Raw genomic sequence first — 15,432 nt, forward strand, 5'->3', positions numbered from 1 at the left:
AAAAAAAAAACAAAAAAAACAACAAAAAAAACAATCAACAGGAGACCTAAATTTTCCTCCATTATCACACAAGTAGCTTAAAACACAGTATTTTTTTGTTTTTTTTTCCCCCCCTCCAAAAAAGAAGTGAAGCTACGTACATCCCACTGAAACAGATTGTCCTCATCTGGTTTGTCCATCGAAACATCGGAAATCGCAATGTAAGACTTTTTAGTTGCTAGGAAGTCTGCAGGAATTTCATGGAATATTTGGTTCCTCTCTCTTATTGTCATTTCCTTTTTCAGGAGAGGTGAGTCAACAAAAACCACTTTAGCTGCTTTGTTATCTTCTCAAGAAAGGAAATGCATATTAAATGAAAGAAAGAATATCACTTTAGAATTTACGCCATAAATCTTTCAGCTTCCAAATATATTACAGTCCATAATGTACATTTGCAAACAGATGAAAAACCATGCTCTCATTCACTATCAGAGAAGTATGTCCAGCTAGCTTGAATTATGATCCTGAAGCACCAACACACAACACACTGACAATTCATCAGATTTTAAATGCCATACTACATAAGGAATTCCTAAAGAACTAAGGATTCAACATTTCTCACATGGCATTATGAAAATAAAATGTACCCTATTTCCAGAAAGATTTTCTTCTTCCTCTGTTCTGCATACATTAACCTCAGTAAATCTGACTCGGGGACTGTTATTTTCTTTTAAAGATTCATTGCCCAAAAGCGATGGCTGAAGTTTGTATTTCTTTCTGATCAGTAACTAAGTTAGGGCACTTCTGCCTCCCTCACTGCTGTTTATAACTTAAACACGAATCATAATTAAATTCACCAAAAAACAACAATGACACTCTGGCCAATGTGATATAGAAATCAACGGCACAGGGCCACCTTATATCTGCTTTAGAAAAATCTGAGTGAGGAAGAAAAATATATTAATGCAAGAGGTGGGTTGAAGTGGTGGGAGCTAAGGGTGGACAGGAGAAAATCTTTACGCAGCGCTGTATTCCCAGTGTACTTCATGTGACTCTTTGACTGTTAACTTTGAAGCAAAAAATTAAGTCTGAAAACTATAAAGGTGACAGGAAAGGAGCCACGCACAACATTGCACAAAGTACTTCAATTTGATGTAGAGAAAGATCAGCATTTCTAAGACTTGCAGATATTTGTCAACTACTACCCAAAAGTTTGCCATACAGATCTGTGTGTGATGCACACAACATTGACATTTCAAGACAGCTTCCACTGTAATTCAACTAGCTAAAAAAAGACAATGAGAAGGGAAATCTATACGCAAATTACTGATGGGACAGTATTCAGATGAGCTAATCAATTTACTGAAAACATTTTTTCTGCTAATTAGGAAAAAGGCCGTACTCCATGAACATTCATTAAACAATGATGGAAATTGGTTCTTTTAATTGCAGAAGTCACATGCAGTTATTTTCTTCCCAAGGAGTTTCCTGTTTTAGAAAGCAAAAAGGACATTTAACTGACTTTGCTTTTTTCCAAGTGGAAAATAACTGAGCGTCTCCAAACTCAGTGTTACTGGCAGTATCTCTAGAGGCTGTTGCTATTCTCAGTAACAAGGTAGGACAAGGTGCAGAGAACTATGAAATGACCTTGCTATTAGCTTTCCTCCTTGAGAGCAGAAGGAATACTATACCGGTGGATTTGTAACCTTCATTTCTGTGATAGCTGAAATTAAAATAAACACAGTTCTTCGAAAACAAAGGCCTTGGACTCGTTATCCAATAAAAATCATTTATTTTGGATTTCTGTCCCTTATGATGTCAGATTTTATTATTTTGTTTGATTATTTAAATTAAAAACCATGGAAGTATTGAGAAACTCACTCCTGCATTCCAGGGGGCAACTTCTCAAGAAATGCTAAGAACCCTAATTTGTAATGACAACTATGATTTTAACTAACTTCAGGTCTGGGTTTTTTTTTCCCCTTTAAATCAAATCAAAGTTAAATTATTTTACTGTGTGAACAAATCTAGACTATCTTCTCCTTTTTCTCAGTTGATCTTGCTTGATTTACTAACTTTCTGTCCTTCTGTCAGATGAAAAGGGATTATGAAAAAATATCAAGAACTTCCTGGACAAAAATGTAGTTTTTATAGCAAAAAATATACTATACCTGCAACAGGGATCATCTTAACACAAACTGGAATTTCCCACTGTTCCTTGTAGTTTAATCCATGATTATTCAGCAATGTAAATAATGACTGATTACTTAGAACAACTTGAGGGGAGTATTTCAAAGCAAGCTTTTCTGCATTTGAATCTGAACTAATATCCTAAACAACAAAAGAAGGTAGATTTTGAAAGGTTTTCAGGTAAGACAGGTAATTTAAATCTGTAAACAAACCAACAAACATGAATTAGCTCCACAGCTGCAGACACCCAACTACCACCACTGTGCCAGGCTTCAAAATCAAAGTAAACAGCTTTACAGTTTTAGCTGAATCCTACACCTCTACCTTGTAGCACAAGAAAACATATCTTGCCTTCTACCTTTCTATTAATTCCTAATAAATTGAATTATTAGGTCAAACAAGAACAAAGGAGTAGTGACATAAGGGAGTGCAATGCAAAAGAAAAAAGCAACACATTCACTCACATGTATCTCAGATGCTCTTAAAAGTAATAGCATCAAGGAGCAGCCTAACATTAAAGTATGATTAAAACTGCACATTTGTTTCAATGCAGATAGCCTGTAAAGAATGTCAAAGCAAATATAAAAATACGAAGAAAACAAATTCAGAATTGAAACAAAAGAAGTATAAAAATTATGAGTATGAGTTTCCAGGAAAAAAGAAGGTTGGGCATATTCATTAGGTGGGAGAAAACCAGTAAGAACCATGGAGATACTGGATGTTTGGGAGCATTAAGGGCCATGAAAGGTAAGTAAGAAAATCTAGCAGTGCTCTTTCTTTGTTCATCTGAGACAACATGAGAAATTGCTCTGAAAGTAATGCCCCCTATTTATTTCCATGAAAATTACACAGATATAAATAGCACAATAGCACTACATGATAGAACAAACACTCTGCTACAACAAACACTCTTTTTCAACATAGTGACCACCACTAGCTATGCATTTTTGCCAGCCACAGAGAAGAGCCTGCATGTCATTCTCCAGGCATGGCTGTCTGGAACAGAGTTCATCTTTCATGTTGCTGTTACCACAGCAGAAACACCTACTGCCTCATTGTGCTCACATCCACTGATTGGTCTCTATAAACATTCAGCAATTGTCAATGAAGGTCAATGGGTGCCATTTTTTTTCCCAGGGAGGAATTCAGTTCTACACCTTTGCTTAACACGCACTTCCACATCAGATGCCATCCTGTCAGACTGTCCCTGTGCTGCCATTTGTCACACAGCCACAAAACGTAACAGAATGTTGGCAGGAAGGTTCAGCCTGTACTGCCATACCACCAATATCCAGCTCTGACATTATGAGGCAAGATAATAAAATAGGAAGCACTACTTTCAGAGCAGATCTCATATTTTACAGATCCAACAGCTTTTGTGGAATATTATTTTCCTGTGTCATCTCTACTGCTTTCTTAACCAACAAACTTCTTTGCAGTCATAATACCTCCGTTGACAGGTTGGTTTCTGATACAGAAACAAACTCTTCAAATAAGTGCACAGCAAACTATCTGAAATAAATAGTCAAAAAACAAGTTCTGCAGAATGAGCAAAACAAATCCATTTCTCAACACAAACAGCAACACTGGGTATTTAACAGTGAAGTAGAATGGAATCTATGAATTGCTCAACTCAGGAATGCAATTTATATTGCTTAGCAAAAGCGACAGTTAGATAAGGGACACCTAACTCACTCTTCAGAAACTGAGGAGCCTAAAATATTTCTCGACCATGATGCACCAGCGTAACAATTGTGATAAACCAATTTTGGAAGAAGGCAGTATGACTGCTGTACATTAACTACTACACAAACAACGACACAGTGTGCACCACCACACTACAAGATGTGTAAGATTAAGATCAAAATGATGAAATTATGCAGCCACAGAAATGAAATGGTTCTTTTCTCCAATATGTGCCATAAAAATGACAATAAAAATGCTACTTACATTGTGGATAAGAGAAGCCTTTTTTTCTGGAGTTATAATAGATGTAACGGTTTTATAATCTGTGCAGAGCTGAACAGGCATGGCAGGGAATGCTGTCTTAGCATATCTTGCTGTACCCTTGAAGAAAATCAAGCAGTACCAGGAAACAATATTAAATGAAATCATGATGACCCAACATTCCTCTTTTTGTGACGAAAATTATTAAGAACTTATGGAGGTGCAAGTTAGTGTTATGTCAGGAATTAAAGAAGTACTATTAACATCACATTTTTAGGGAGCACACAATAATTAACAGCCTCTCTGCCAGAATAACTCCATTAGTTTTACTGAATCTGTGTATAGTTCTACCTATTTGAGAATAACACCAGAAGAATAAGTGTACATAGGATATTACCATTACAAGAAGATTTTTTTCCAGCTTAAAGGTCAATTGCGTGTTAAATTTTCCTCCCATGATGCTCATTATCTCATGTAATGTGTAAAACTCAGGATACTTTTTCACATGTCCAATACAAGCCCTGAATAATTCCTAACAGAAACAAACAAAACAAAAAAAAAGCATTTGTATATTTCATAAGAACTTGAATATCTTTATTTTCTGCATCTGCAATAGTTACATTAGCTTTACTTCCTGTAAAGAATACAGAAACATTCAGCAGATCACATACTTGTTCAACCAATATAACCCCGTAACAATCTTACAATCACTGGTAGCAGAACTGAAATACATTCTGAATTCCCATCAGCCCTCCACAGGCAAGACTACAATATATGCATGCAGGCTTAAATCAGTTAAAAAACAAAAACAAAAAGCAAACAAAAAAAACTCCCACTAAATTCAGAAATTTGTTAGAAAAGGTCATTATTTGGCTTTCAAGGGTTTTTTTTTTGCCATTGTTTAATTTTTCCTTATTTTTACAGGGAAAACTGGTTCTTTGTATTACTCACTACCTAATTTTATACCAGCCTGGGAAAAAGCTATAAAGGTAAAGACATAGAAGGATTTATATGTATTCCAACTTGCTTTCCTGTCAGAAAGCATTTCTGTTTTAATCTGCTGTAGGAAGTATTATGGCACTTACTAGAAGAGACAGGAATTTTAGTAGAAAGTATTTAACTACAACACTTTAAATAAGGCATCACACTGCACTAAAATAAATAAATAAATAAAAAATCAACAGCAAGTCAGCAAGTCAACTCAGTAATGTGAAAGCTGATCAAACCTGCATTCTGGAATTTCTTACCCAAAATGTATCAAACAAAGAAAGACAGATAAATTACATTTGTGTTCAATTGCACAATCATCAAACTGGTGATTTAACACAGTACAAATTTCCTGACAGCTATGATTACAGCCTGATTAACCTCTGATTAAAGTGACTTTGCAACATACTTCATGTTTTGCTCAATATATGCCCTAGTAGCATACATTCAGTATCAACTTGTCAATATAAACACACTTACAGTGTAATTTCTTCCTTCACAAATATAAAGATCTCCTGCACTGTAATGCTGACTATCTTCATACTGTATTGTATTCAACAACCCTACTCATATCCTGTGTTACTGCCCCAAACTGTGGACCAGGCTGTGCTGGACAGCATCAGTGGAACAGCAACCTTTCATGTCTCGCTCCAACTTCAAATCAGCAGCTCTGGGAAACTGCATCCCACAAGCAGTGTGTATGCAACTTCATCACAATTTCAATATCATTGTTGAAAAGCAGAATTAAACAGAGCATCAGTAATTACCTCAGTATAAAGCAGAGCATCTTCAGAAATACAATCATAGTCCTGAGTACAGCTCTTCGCAGCATTTTGGGCGAACTTCATAAATTCTGCAACCTCACTGTTTACTACTTCTTTCATTTGCTGTGGGGAGAAAAAAAAAAACAAACTCATTTCTAAGACACAATGGAATCCTAGGCTAGGTATGTGAACAGCAAAATCTCCAGAGATGTAGCACAGGTGATGGTAATGAGGAAGGGCACAGCTTCCACTTGCTGATATCTGGCAAGTCTTCCCATGCATTTAGTTTCACTTAAGTAAAAAAGAAACTCTGCAACATTAGGTCTGCATCCTCTAAATACCAAGCAGGCTTATTTTGACCATGCATAGGTGGTTTAAATAAAACAGAATTAGAGAACACTGGTGGAGCAAGTTTACATGATAGAATGACAAAGGTATCTGAGCTCTGACTTGATAAGCATTACGTTGTAAGTAACAGCAGTGCAGTAGGTATTGATCTGCTTAGAAAAGACACTCCCAGTGATACAGTGCAGAACAAAGGAAGTGGCATTAATAATGATGCACTGTACACCAAGTAGTACAGTTTGAAAACATTTACCACATACAGGATTCAGATAAAATAAAACGTACATTAAACAGAGTATTTACACATTGCTGACCGAGCAGTAAGTGTGGACTTGAGCATTTCTACTACAAAAAGTCTGAATGTGGCAAGCATCTAAGGTCAACATGCAGGTTTTCTCACATGCTGATGAAGAAAGTTCTGAATGCAGAATCACAGAATTGTAGGGGTTGGAAGGGACCTCTAGGGATCATTGTGTCCAACCCCCAAATACAGGGTGTTGACAAAAATTGCATCAAAATATCTGAACCTAAAAGGAGGTTCAGACAAATAGAATTTGAAAATATTTCTGATACATTTTTGTTTGCTCTTCAAAGCTGAAGAAGTTGTACAACTCTCCTCCGTGATATTCCTATGTGTATATACACACATTTACACTTACCAGATACATCAGTAACTCTCTTTGACTTGCTGCATTGAGAGGAAAATGATTTGGTGTTTTTGAGAACTTAGTCATCAGATATAAATATGTTTTCTGCTCCTTCTCAGTCAGACAGGAGGTAAATGGATAGGGAAGTCTAGGTTCTGGAAAAGGATGATCATCAGTTGTGGTTTTAGTCACCACTCCAGCTGCATTTGTAGCCTGTATGTTACCAATCTGTTTGTTTTCTGAAGAATTTGCCAATATCTCCACATCTTTCTTTGCCAATCTGAAAGAAAAGTAACAAGTGAAAGAACTGACATACTTTTACCTAGAAAATAGTATCTGCCAGAACTATATGATAAAGGCAGTCACAAAACTGTAAATTTCAAATTCAGCAAAATGCACTCTACCACTCCAACTTACAGCCTACACTCTAAGAATTTTCCTATTCCGAAACTTCATGTGAGCCAAACTTACTTTTAGAACCAACAGCAGCTTTGCTACTGATTTCAATTAAAAACAAAAATAAACGCACGTATTCATTTACATAATGGATATTGAGGCAAAAAGGTACATTCAAAACTGATGGAGTGCTCTGGAAAAACACATTAACAGTGAAAAGGTACAGTTTCAACATTTCCTCATGATAGTGGGTATTTAGAAACAATTTGCACTTGGGAAGGTCTATCTTATGAGTAAAAGTTGTGATAATAAAGGAGAAAAACTAAATACAAAAAGCTTTTCTTTTACTGCAAAAGAAGTAAAAGAAAAGTACTTCATTTTAATGACAGGAATCCCAGATTTCAGTGAAAATTTTTCCCAAGAATAGGGTATACAAGTTTCATTTTCATTTCTGAACACTGACGGAAATCAGTGGCTAGAAATTACATTGGGCTAAAGTAAGAAATACTAATGGCCCTAACAAAAACAAAGCAGTAACATCAAAAAGCTGGTTCTTATAATGACTCCAGTAGGTGAAGGCCATCTCTATCCTAATCTATTTGAAGTGTTTTTCAGAAATAAGATATTAAAGGTTAACAAAATGAACATTAACTGTTGATCCTGGAGAAAACATATTTTTAAAATACAATTTCAGCAGGAGAAAATACCTACCTCAAGTGTTATTCGAACCCAACAGTATCATATTTACAGTTCTTAATAATACTTCACAGCTGTCTCTCTGAATATGAGAATATGTCCATCCCTATGGCACAACCTGGCAAATTTAATTAAGCTGCAGCAGCAACAAGATGCTGACTCAGATACGCCAATGTTAAAATGTCAAGAAATTCTAGCAGCTTAAATTGGCTGTATTCAGCAACGAATGAAATGGCAGCACATCAAGATCATTTCAGTATGCAGTGCTGTCACAGTCTTCATCAGGGTGCAAACAAAAATAATCTGACAGAGCTTTTCTGTCCACATTTACAGCATTATACTTTATTTGAGCTGACGGCTTAAATTTTCCCCCTTCATTTTATCAGCAACCTGCCTTCACAGCTTCTATGGTGAGTGAACATATATGTTACTAAATATTTATCACAAATCTCAATATACAAATTGACATGTTTGTTCCAGCTCTCACGTCCACATTTGCACCAACAGGTTACATTTCTTTTCCTCTTCCTGATGGCCACTCAACCCAACCCACTGATATCCTTATGTTATTGTTGCAATCTCTTTCTGGCTATAAGCTCACTTCTATCCAACAGAAGTGAACATAATCTCACTCCTAAGTATAGTCATACCTACTCCAGAAACCCTTAACAGCTGAAAGGAGATTAAAAAAAAAAAAAAAGAAAAAAGAAAAAAATACAAAGCCTAAATATCATATAATATTCCAGCTATTGAAATCTTGCAGTGTGAGTCCTGTGCTTTTCATCATGCCAAAGAAAAGTTGATTCTATTTCCGCAATTTAAAACAAAAGGCATCAGAAGTGTGCAGGCAGTACCATCTATGCCAAAATGATTTGCGTGCACAGCATTTCAGCTCCTATTGCTCGTCTAACACTTCATACAATTCCTTGAGTAGTCAAGAAGCTAAATGCAACTCCAGGGCAGCTATTGATTCTATCTAAATAGTGTTGGCTACTTCCAAAAGATACAAGTAACAGGATTTCTGTGTACAGTATCATCAGCCTGGTACAAAGTGAGATCACAAGAGACCAACAGCAGGAGATAAACACATGAGACTGGGTTTTGGTTCACAGGTTACAGAATCTTTGTGAGGACTAAGTGCTTCAAAATTTTTGGTCTGCAAAACCAAGCAAAAAAAAAAAAAAAAAAAAGACACCAAACGGCCACAAAAAAACTCAACACAACCCTCCCTCCCCAGAACAAAACAAATCCCCACAAAGAAAAGCTCCACCTCTCAAAAGAGAGAAAAGACCACAGGTCCCATCCTAAACTCCCTCTGCTTCCTGAGGCACCTCACGGGTAAGGCACAGAGCAGCCACTACAAGGCAAGGCACTCCTCACTGGGCAGCACGCAGCTGTCTGCCAGGCAGTAACTGCACGTGTGTACCAAGAGAGTGATGACAAACAGCACCCAGTCGTAACAGAATGTACCTGTTGGATAAATTCCACAGTTCCAAGAGGCTCGGAGCCAGGGAATATTTTTCATACGTTTCACGTGAGAAAAACACTTCTTTGCCATTTTTGGGTGAAACATCCCTGTTGATAAAAAGAACGCTGTGATATATAACATTTAAAGACAAAAATCTGATCCCAAGAAACAAAGAGCAGTATTAATTACAAAAAAAAATTACAAAAAAATACAAAAATCAGCGCCCATCACTACAGCGCTTTCCCATTTCTTCTCACAGAATATATTTATACCACACCTAACACCCCGCTGGTTTTCAACACTAAGATAAGCACTCGTTCCACAGCCCCAGATTAACTCGGTGTCAGGTCCGTGGCAGAGGCGCAGTTTGAGCCCTCAGCTCCCAGATGGCACCAGCCCACACACAGCGACCGCAACTGCGGGCAGAACGCAACTCCGGAGACTGCTTTCCACACAGCTCCTGAACGGCCGTTTTTCCACGGGAAGCAGCCCTTCCTACAAGGTCAACTAAGCTACTCTGAAGGGTGCTAAGAAAGATTTATTTCCGTCGCCTTCGGAGATGAACTCAAAAGCACTTCATCTAGGCTTTTTTTTTTTTTTTTTTAAAGTTTATTCTTTTCGAGAACGAAACGAACGCCATCAGCACTGAACAACGAAGGCAGCCGCCTCCCCTCAGCGAAGCCGCGACTCCTACTCCCCCACCACAGCGGCACAAAATGGCACCGCGCAGCCCCCACCTCCAGCCCAGCGGCGGGGCGGAGCGGACACGAGAACCCAGGCCCGCCCCGCTCTCTCCTTCCACCGCGCATGCGCACAGCGCGGCGGCATTGAGACCCCTGGGGTATTTTCCCTCCCTCCGCTCCTCAGATGCACCTCCGCTCAGCTACAGGGAGAGAGCGGGACTGTACTCACCAACTCAACAGCTGTCCTTCAGCCGCCATCTTAGAGCGCCTCACAGGGAAAGGACCCGCCGGTTCATCGCTTCGCTGCCGGGCGGGCCGGCCCTCATGGCCTTGGCCAATCAGCGTGTAGGCGCGCGGGAGCTGATGCTGTGAGCCAGCCAATGGCTGCACGGCTCGAGCGGTTGCTGGAGGCGCTGCGGGTGGCCATCTTGTGGCGGGCTGCAGCATGGAGGCGAAGCTGCGTAGGGCGGCTTGAGGCGTTCTGTCGTGTTCACCCTAGCCTGTTCGCCTTTACCTCGGGGTGATGAAGTCTGTCTAAGGCCTTTCGGCACCGACTCTTACGCTTTGCTAAGGTGTGGTCCTGACCAGGTGTCATGTGCCTCGCGGCGCCTGTTCCCGCCCTGGGTGTGTTGAGAAGCCGGGCTGGGCTCCACAGAGCGGTTAGGCCCTCGGGTTGGGATTGTGTGAGGGCTGTCTCAGGGTAGCTGCACTTCCCAGTTTCTCTCTTCTTTCCCCGTGGGCTTTCAGTTCCTTGGCTTGCTTCCCGATAGTTACCATCAGGGCAGAGCCACAAAAAATCAACTTTTTTTTTCTTCTTTTTTTTTTTTTTTTTCCTTTCTGATGATAAGGCTTTTCAGTGTGGTAAAATGTGGAATTTATACATTGTCTATCTGTAGGTTCAGACAATGGAAACCTGTGGCATTATAAGAAAAGGTGATCCCCTTTTCAGCTCAACAGATGGAGAAATAAGGGTTTGGGGTATTGCAGAATGAAAGCATTGAAGCATTCACTGCATCCAGTCCTGTAACTGAAACTGGGGACTGCATGCTAATACGTGAAGATACTGAAATTCAAGGTTACTTAGAATACTTCATTCAGATCTGGGCCCCCAGCACAAGCGCATGGAGCTGTTGGAATAAGTTGAGAGGAGAGCCGTAAGGATAGTTGTTGGGCTGGAGCACCTTTCTGGTGAAGAGAGGGGCTGAGAGAGTTGGGGTTGTTCAGCCAAGAGAAGATTCCAAGCAGACCTTACAGTCTTCTAGTACCTAAAAGAACCGCTAGGCAAGCTGTGGAGGGACGCTTTGTCAAAGAGTGTAGTGAAAGGACAAGGCATAATGGCTTTAAACTGAATAGATGTAGATGAGACATAAAAAAGAGGGCTGTGAGGTTGTGGCACAGGCTGTCCAGAGGAGCTGAATGCCCCTTCCCTGGAGGTATTCAAGGCCAGGCTGGGTGGGGCTTTTGGCAGATCTAGTGGGATGTGTCCCTACACTTGACAGATGGTAGAAACTATGTGGTCCTTTAAGGTGCCTTCAAAGTCAAGACACTGTGTAGTTTTATGATTCTGTGTCCAAAGCCACCAACCAGAGAGTCTCTACCTAGCTTGCAAGGACACTGTCTAATTTCAGTTCTTTTGTTTGTTTGTTTATCTCAGACAGAGGCAGAAAGGTTTTTATCTCCCATTGGTGATAAAAACAGAATCACCCAGAGCCCAGTCATGGAGTTAGCCTTAGAAGGAATAATCTTTCTTCAGAGCTGAGGTATGGTGAAGTTTACATAGCAGAATTAGAAGACTTATCCAGCTTGTGAATGTGTCGTTAAATCCAACTTTAGTCTACCATCTTCCTAAATTCTGTCCATTTTTCAATTGAAGTTATCTGCTTCCTACATGTGATTTTTGTACTTCTGTGACATAAGCATTAACATCAGGAAACAATTTCTTGCTGTGAGGGTGACCTAGCACTGATAAAGGTTATCCAGAGAGGTTATAGAGTCTCTTCCTTGGAGATACTCAGAAATCAGGGAAATCGGAACCTTCCCCTCCTCTTTATCTAGTGAGGATGTATCAAGCTGTAGCCCAATATGTAGTATGAACCTGGACCTGGTTCTGAGAAAGCTACTCAGGGATGGCCCTGTTTGAGCAGGAGATGGATCTCCAGATGATCTGACCTGCAGAGGTCCCTACCAGCCAAACCCATACTGTGATTTTGTGACATATACTGGGGATCAAAAACCACATTCTAACCCCTGGTTCTGCTTTCCTATTGGCAAGCAAGGGAATCCCTGATTTGTCTCTTATTCCTCTGTTTTATTATGAACAGCTGTCAAATTTTCTGAAGGTTAGGACCTCTCCTGTGAATTGAGAGATTGGGGAGGAATCCTTTCTTGAGGGTGAGAAAATTAAACCTGGACTTTCACTGTCTTAGTGTTTATGTCATGAAGCTGCTGTAGAACGAATGGCACTACAGTTCTAGGAAAGCTATGGCTTCCATAACTTTCCTGACTTGATCAGTAGGCGATGGCTTCTTCCACATTTAGTGCTTCAAAGCAGAAAGCTAACACCTAATTCTGGATCGCAGGCCGGCAACCTAATACTGAGCTGTTAAAGCTCTGTCAAGATGAAGTGTTTTTGGGTAGAAGTCTAAGTAGAATTTTACATGTACAAAATCTTAAAATGGAAACCAAAGGTACTGCTGACATTTAGGTGGTTAGCACACCAGAGGAGGCTTGCAACTCTGAATTTTGATGCCTAAATTACATGCAAATTTTAACTGAATCCTCTCAAATCTAGCCCAGAGCACCATCTCCAAATTCACTGGGAATATTCTAAGACAAATTTCTTCTATTGTGCGCTTGACACAATGTACTCTGATGTAGAACAAGATGACATTTTCAAAGAGAAGGAAACTGGATTGATCCAAGGTAATTCTGAGGATATTTACACTCTTCTTGGCCAAAAGGAGAACTTACAAGGTGTTTGGGAATCTTCACATTTCCTTGCTGTCAAACATTACTTTATTTACCTAACAAAAAACTGACATATGTGCCAAGAATCATGGCTCATTTTGTAAGGGTGGATTCCTTAAAAACTGAACCTAACACACATCAAGATTCAGAAGAACAAAAAGGTGCTACTGACAATAAAAAAAAAAAAAAAAAAAGCAAGACAGATTTTTCCATTAGAAGCTGAAGTTTTATTACAGGATAACAGTACATAAAGCACATCTAAAATCGATGTGTTCAATGCACTTAATAAAGGTAATGTAATATTAAAGGTACAGTTTCTAAGTACAATATAACAACATTCATATTAGAATGAAAATTGGAGTATTTAAAAGACAACATTAAATCTCTTATTTTTACAGTCGTATTTACAAAATGAATCAAAATACTTTTTTTATCGGGACTGAGTAAAATAACAAACTGGAATATAAGCAGGCTATCATAAGAGTGAGTTGGAAAGGTCCATGAAAGTGAGAAGTTAAGTGACTGGGTAAAGATCATTAGCAAAGGTTTAGTACAATACCACTTTAGTATTCCTCTTGATGGCTTACGTTTTATGGTGGCTAGAAAAGGAATTTGTACATACTGTACACATAACAGACAGCATACATTTACATGTACAGTATAATTTCATTTAAAGTTGTGTGTATTTACAGAAATCTGAGCATATCACTCAACGAGGTTTCTGAAGTTTATGTGCTTAATCCTCAAACTGACATGTATTTGTAATCAGTATTTATTCTGGTTTTGTTACGTTGAACATTTAGTCAACAGGGAAAATATGTTAACCAAATGATTTTGCATAAAGATATCAAACTATTAAAATTAAAATAATAGGAAGAACTTGTTCCTAGCATTACGTATAAGTTAGTAAATACAAATTTAAGTGCGACTCCTTTTCTTTTTTAAAATATCAAAAGGTGACTTAAATCAACAAGGGAAAACAAAATTGTCATGGCTTATATTTAAATAAGATTGTAGCTTCAAGAGGTTTTTATAATTATCCTGATAGTGTTTGCAATTAAACATTCCACTTATGAAAATATACCCACGGTGCAGTAAAGTTTGTATTTTATTTTTAGGACAACAGTATGTTTGCTGTTTAAAAAAAATTATTTATATATATATATTCCTTGAATTGAGGGTATAAAAGCAGTGCATGGAAGCCAAGAATCATGGCTTTAAAATTCACTACCTTCTATTATCAAAAAGTGCAGTAAACAGAAACAATTGTATTTAATAAATTGCTCAAAAATCTTTGCTAAAGATCTTATAAATTCAGTAATATTACAGAAAAATTCTAATAAATATTTAAAAGGTTAATTACCTCCTTAGTTAGATATTTGATATCCATCAGTTTTTAAGAATTAACACAAAAACAGTATCTAGAATGAAAGGAACAAGGGACAGGAATAATTTTAAGGGTACGTGACTATGTAAATTAAGGTATACATGACAAATCAAAACAAAACCCCCAGACCTGACAGAATGTTGCAAATTCCACTTCTTAGTTAACTTCAGTTGCTAATGGCTGACCTCAGATATGTATGCATGATTTATAAAGCATACCCAAGGACCGAATTTAGCCATCAATCTGTCACGGCAGATTTACAGAAAATTCCTATTTACAGTAACTGGAGTTAAGCGTGTAGGCATGGCCTAGTGACATCCACAGTTTGAGTGTGTGCAGATCCTATTTAAAGTGAAGAGGGAGGAAGGCACCCCTCAGAGTGCCACAACCAGATAGTACTTTCCGAGCAGCCAAAGAACTACCTCCCTTTCAGACAGACAGCATACTGTAAATGCTTTATTCTTGTAGATTTGATGCTTTTGTTTTTTCTGATACAACACAGGCAGACTGCTTTAGTAACCAAAAGATAACAAACTGGACAGAACATTTTTATTAATGTTAATAATGTAGAAAACAATTCTACATTTGATATCAAGTATCTGTACCGGTGAAGTAATTTTCTCCTTATTAAATATACTATAGAATAATTTATATAATGACACTATGCGTTTAAAGAGAGAACCATGTCCCAAATCTTGTACGCTGATACAGGTACGTGTTGGGCATATGTAGGTGTATATATATATATACACAAATATATATATATTTATATATAGTTATACTCAGTGAAATTAACAAGACCCAAAGGTGGTATTGTCTAGGAATAAAAGGGGTTTTTGTTTGCTTTTGTTCACAAAAGTAACTTATCTAGCACCACACATCAGAAAAACACAAAAATAGCACACTCTAGTTCTAAACAGCTATGTCTAAAATAGATTATATAGTAAAACAGATATTATACAGCATAATGTGGTAT

At 38.2% G+C, this 15,432-nt stretch overlaps 1 protein-coding gene and 1 long non-coding RNA gene across 3 annotated transcripts in view; one reads left to right on the top strand and one right to left on the bottom strand.

The window, feature by feature from the left end:
- ICE2 (interactor of little elongation complex ELL subunit 2) overlaps window positions 1-10,431 on the bottom strand; it is a 35,423-nt gene extending 24,992 nt beyond the window's left edge. Inside the window, exons 1-8 of one of the 2 annotated variants that reach the window (XM_052672308.1) lie at window positions 10,332-10,431; window positions 9,422-9,526; window positions 6,872-7,139; window positions 5,871-5,990; window positions 4,514-4,648; window positions 4,120-4,236; window positions 2,151-2,310; window positions 141-325 (exon numbers count right to left, since the gene is read on the bottom strand). In XM_052672308.1, the coding sequence (XP_052528268.1) occupies window positions 141-325; window positions 2,151-2,310; window positions 4,120-4,236; window positions 4,514-4,648; window positions 5,871-5,990; window positions 6,872-7,139; window positions 9,422-9,526; window positions 10,332-10,360 (1,119 nt within the window). In that variant the 5' untranslated portion in view covers window positions 10,361-10,431. Of the gene's footprint in view, window positions 1-140; window positions 329-2,150; window positions 2,311-4,119; window positions 4,237-4,513; window positions 4,649-5,870; window positions 5,991-6,871; window positions 7,140-9,421; window positions 9,527-10,331 lie in introns of both variants that reach the window. The other variant, XM_052672309.1, reaches the window with a different exon arrangement.
- The window catches only part of LOC128075500 (uncharacterized), a 50,848-nt gene continuing 45,808 nt past the window's right edge, over window positions 10,393-15,432 (top strand). Inside the window, exons 1-2 of the long non-coding RNA XR_008203865.1 lie at window positions 10,393-10,674; window positions 11,757-11,862. This is a non-coding gene — a long non-coding RNA (uncharacterized LOC128075500). The remainder of the gene's footprint in view (window positions 10,675-11,756; window positions 11,863-15,432) is intronic.

Source organism: Tympanuchus pallidicinctus, unplaced genomic scaffold, assembly GCF_026119805.1.
Source record: "Tympanuchus pallidicinctus isolate F22 unplaced genomic scaffold, pur_lepc_1.0 scaffold12, whole genome shotgun sequence".
NCBI lineage: Eukaryota > Metazoa > Chordata > Aves > Galliformes > Phasianidae > Tympanuchus > Tympanuchus pallidicinctus.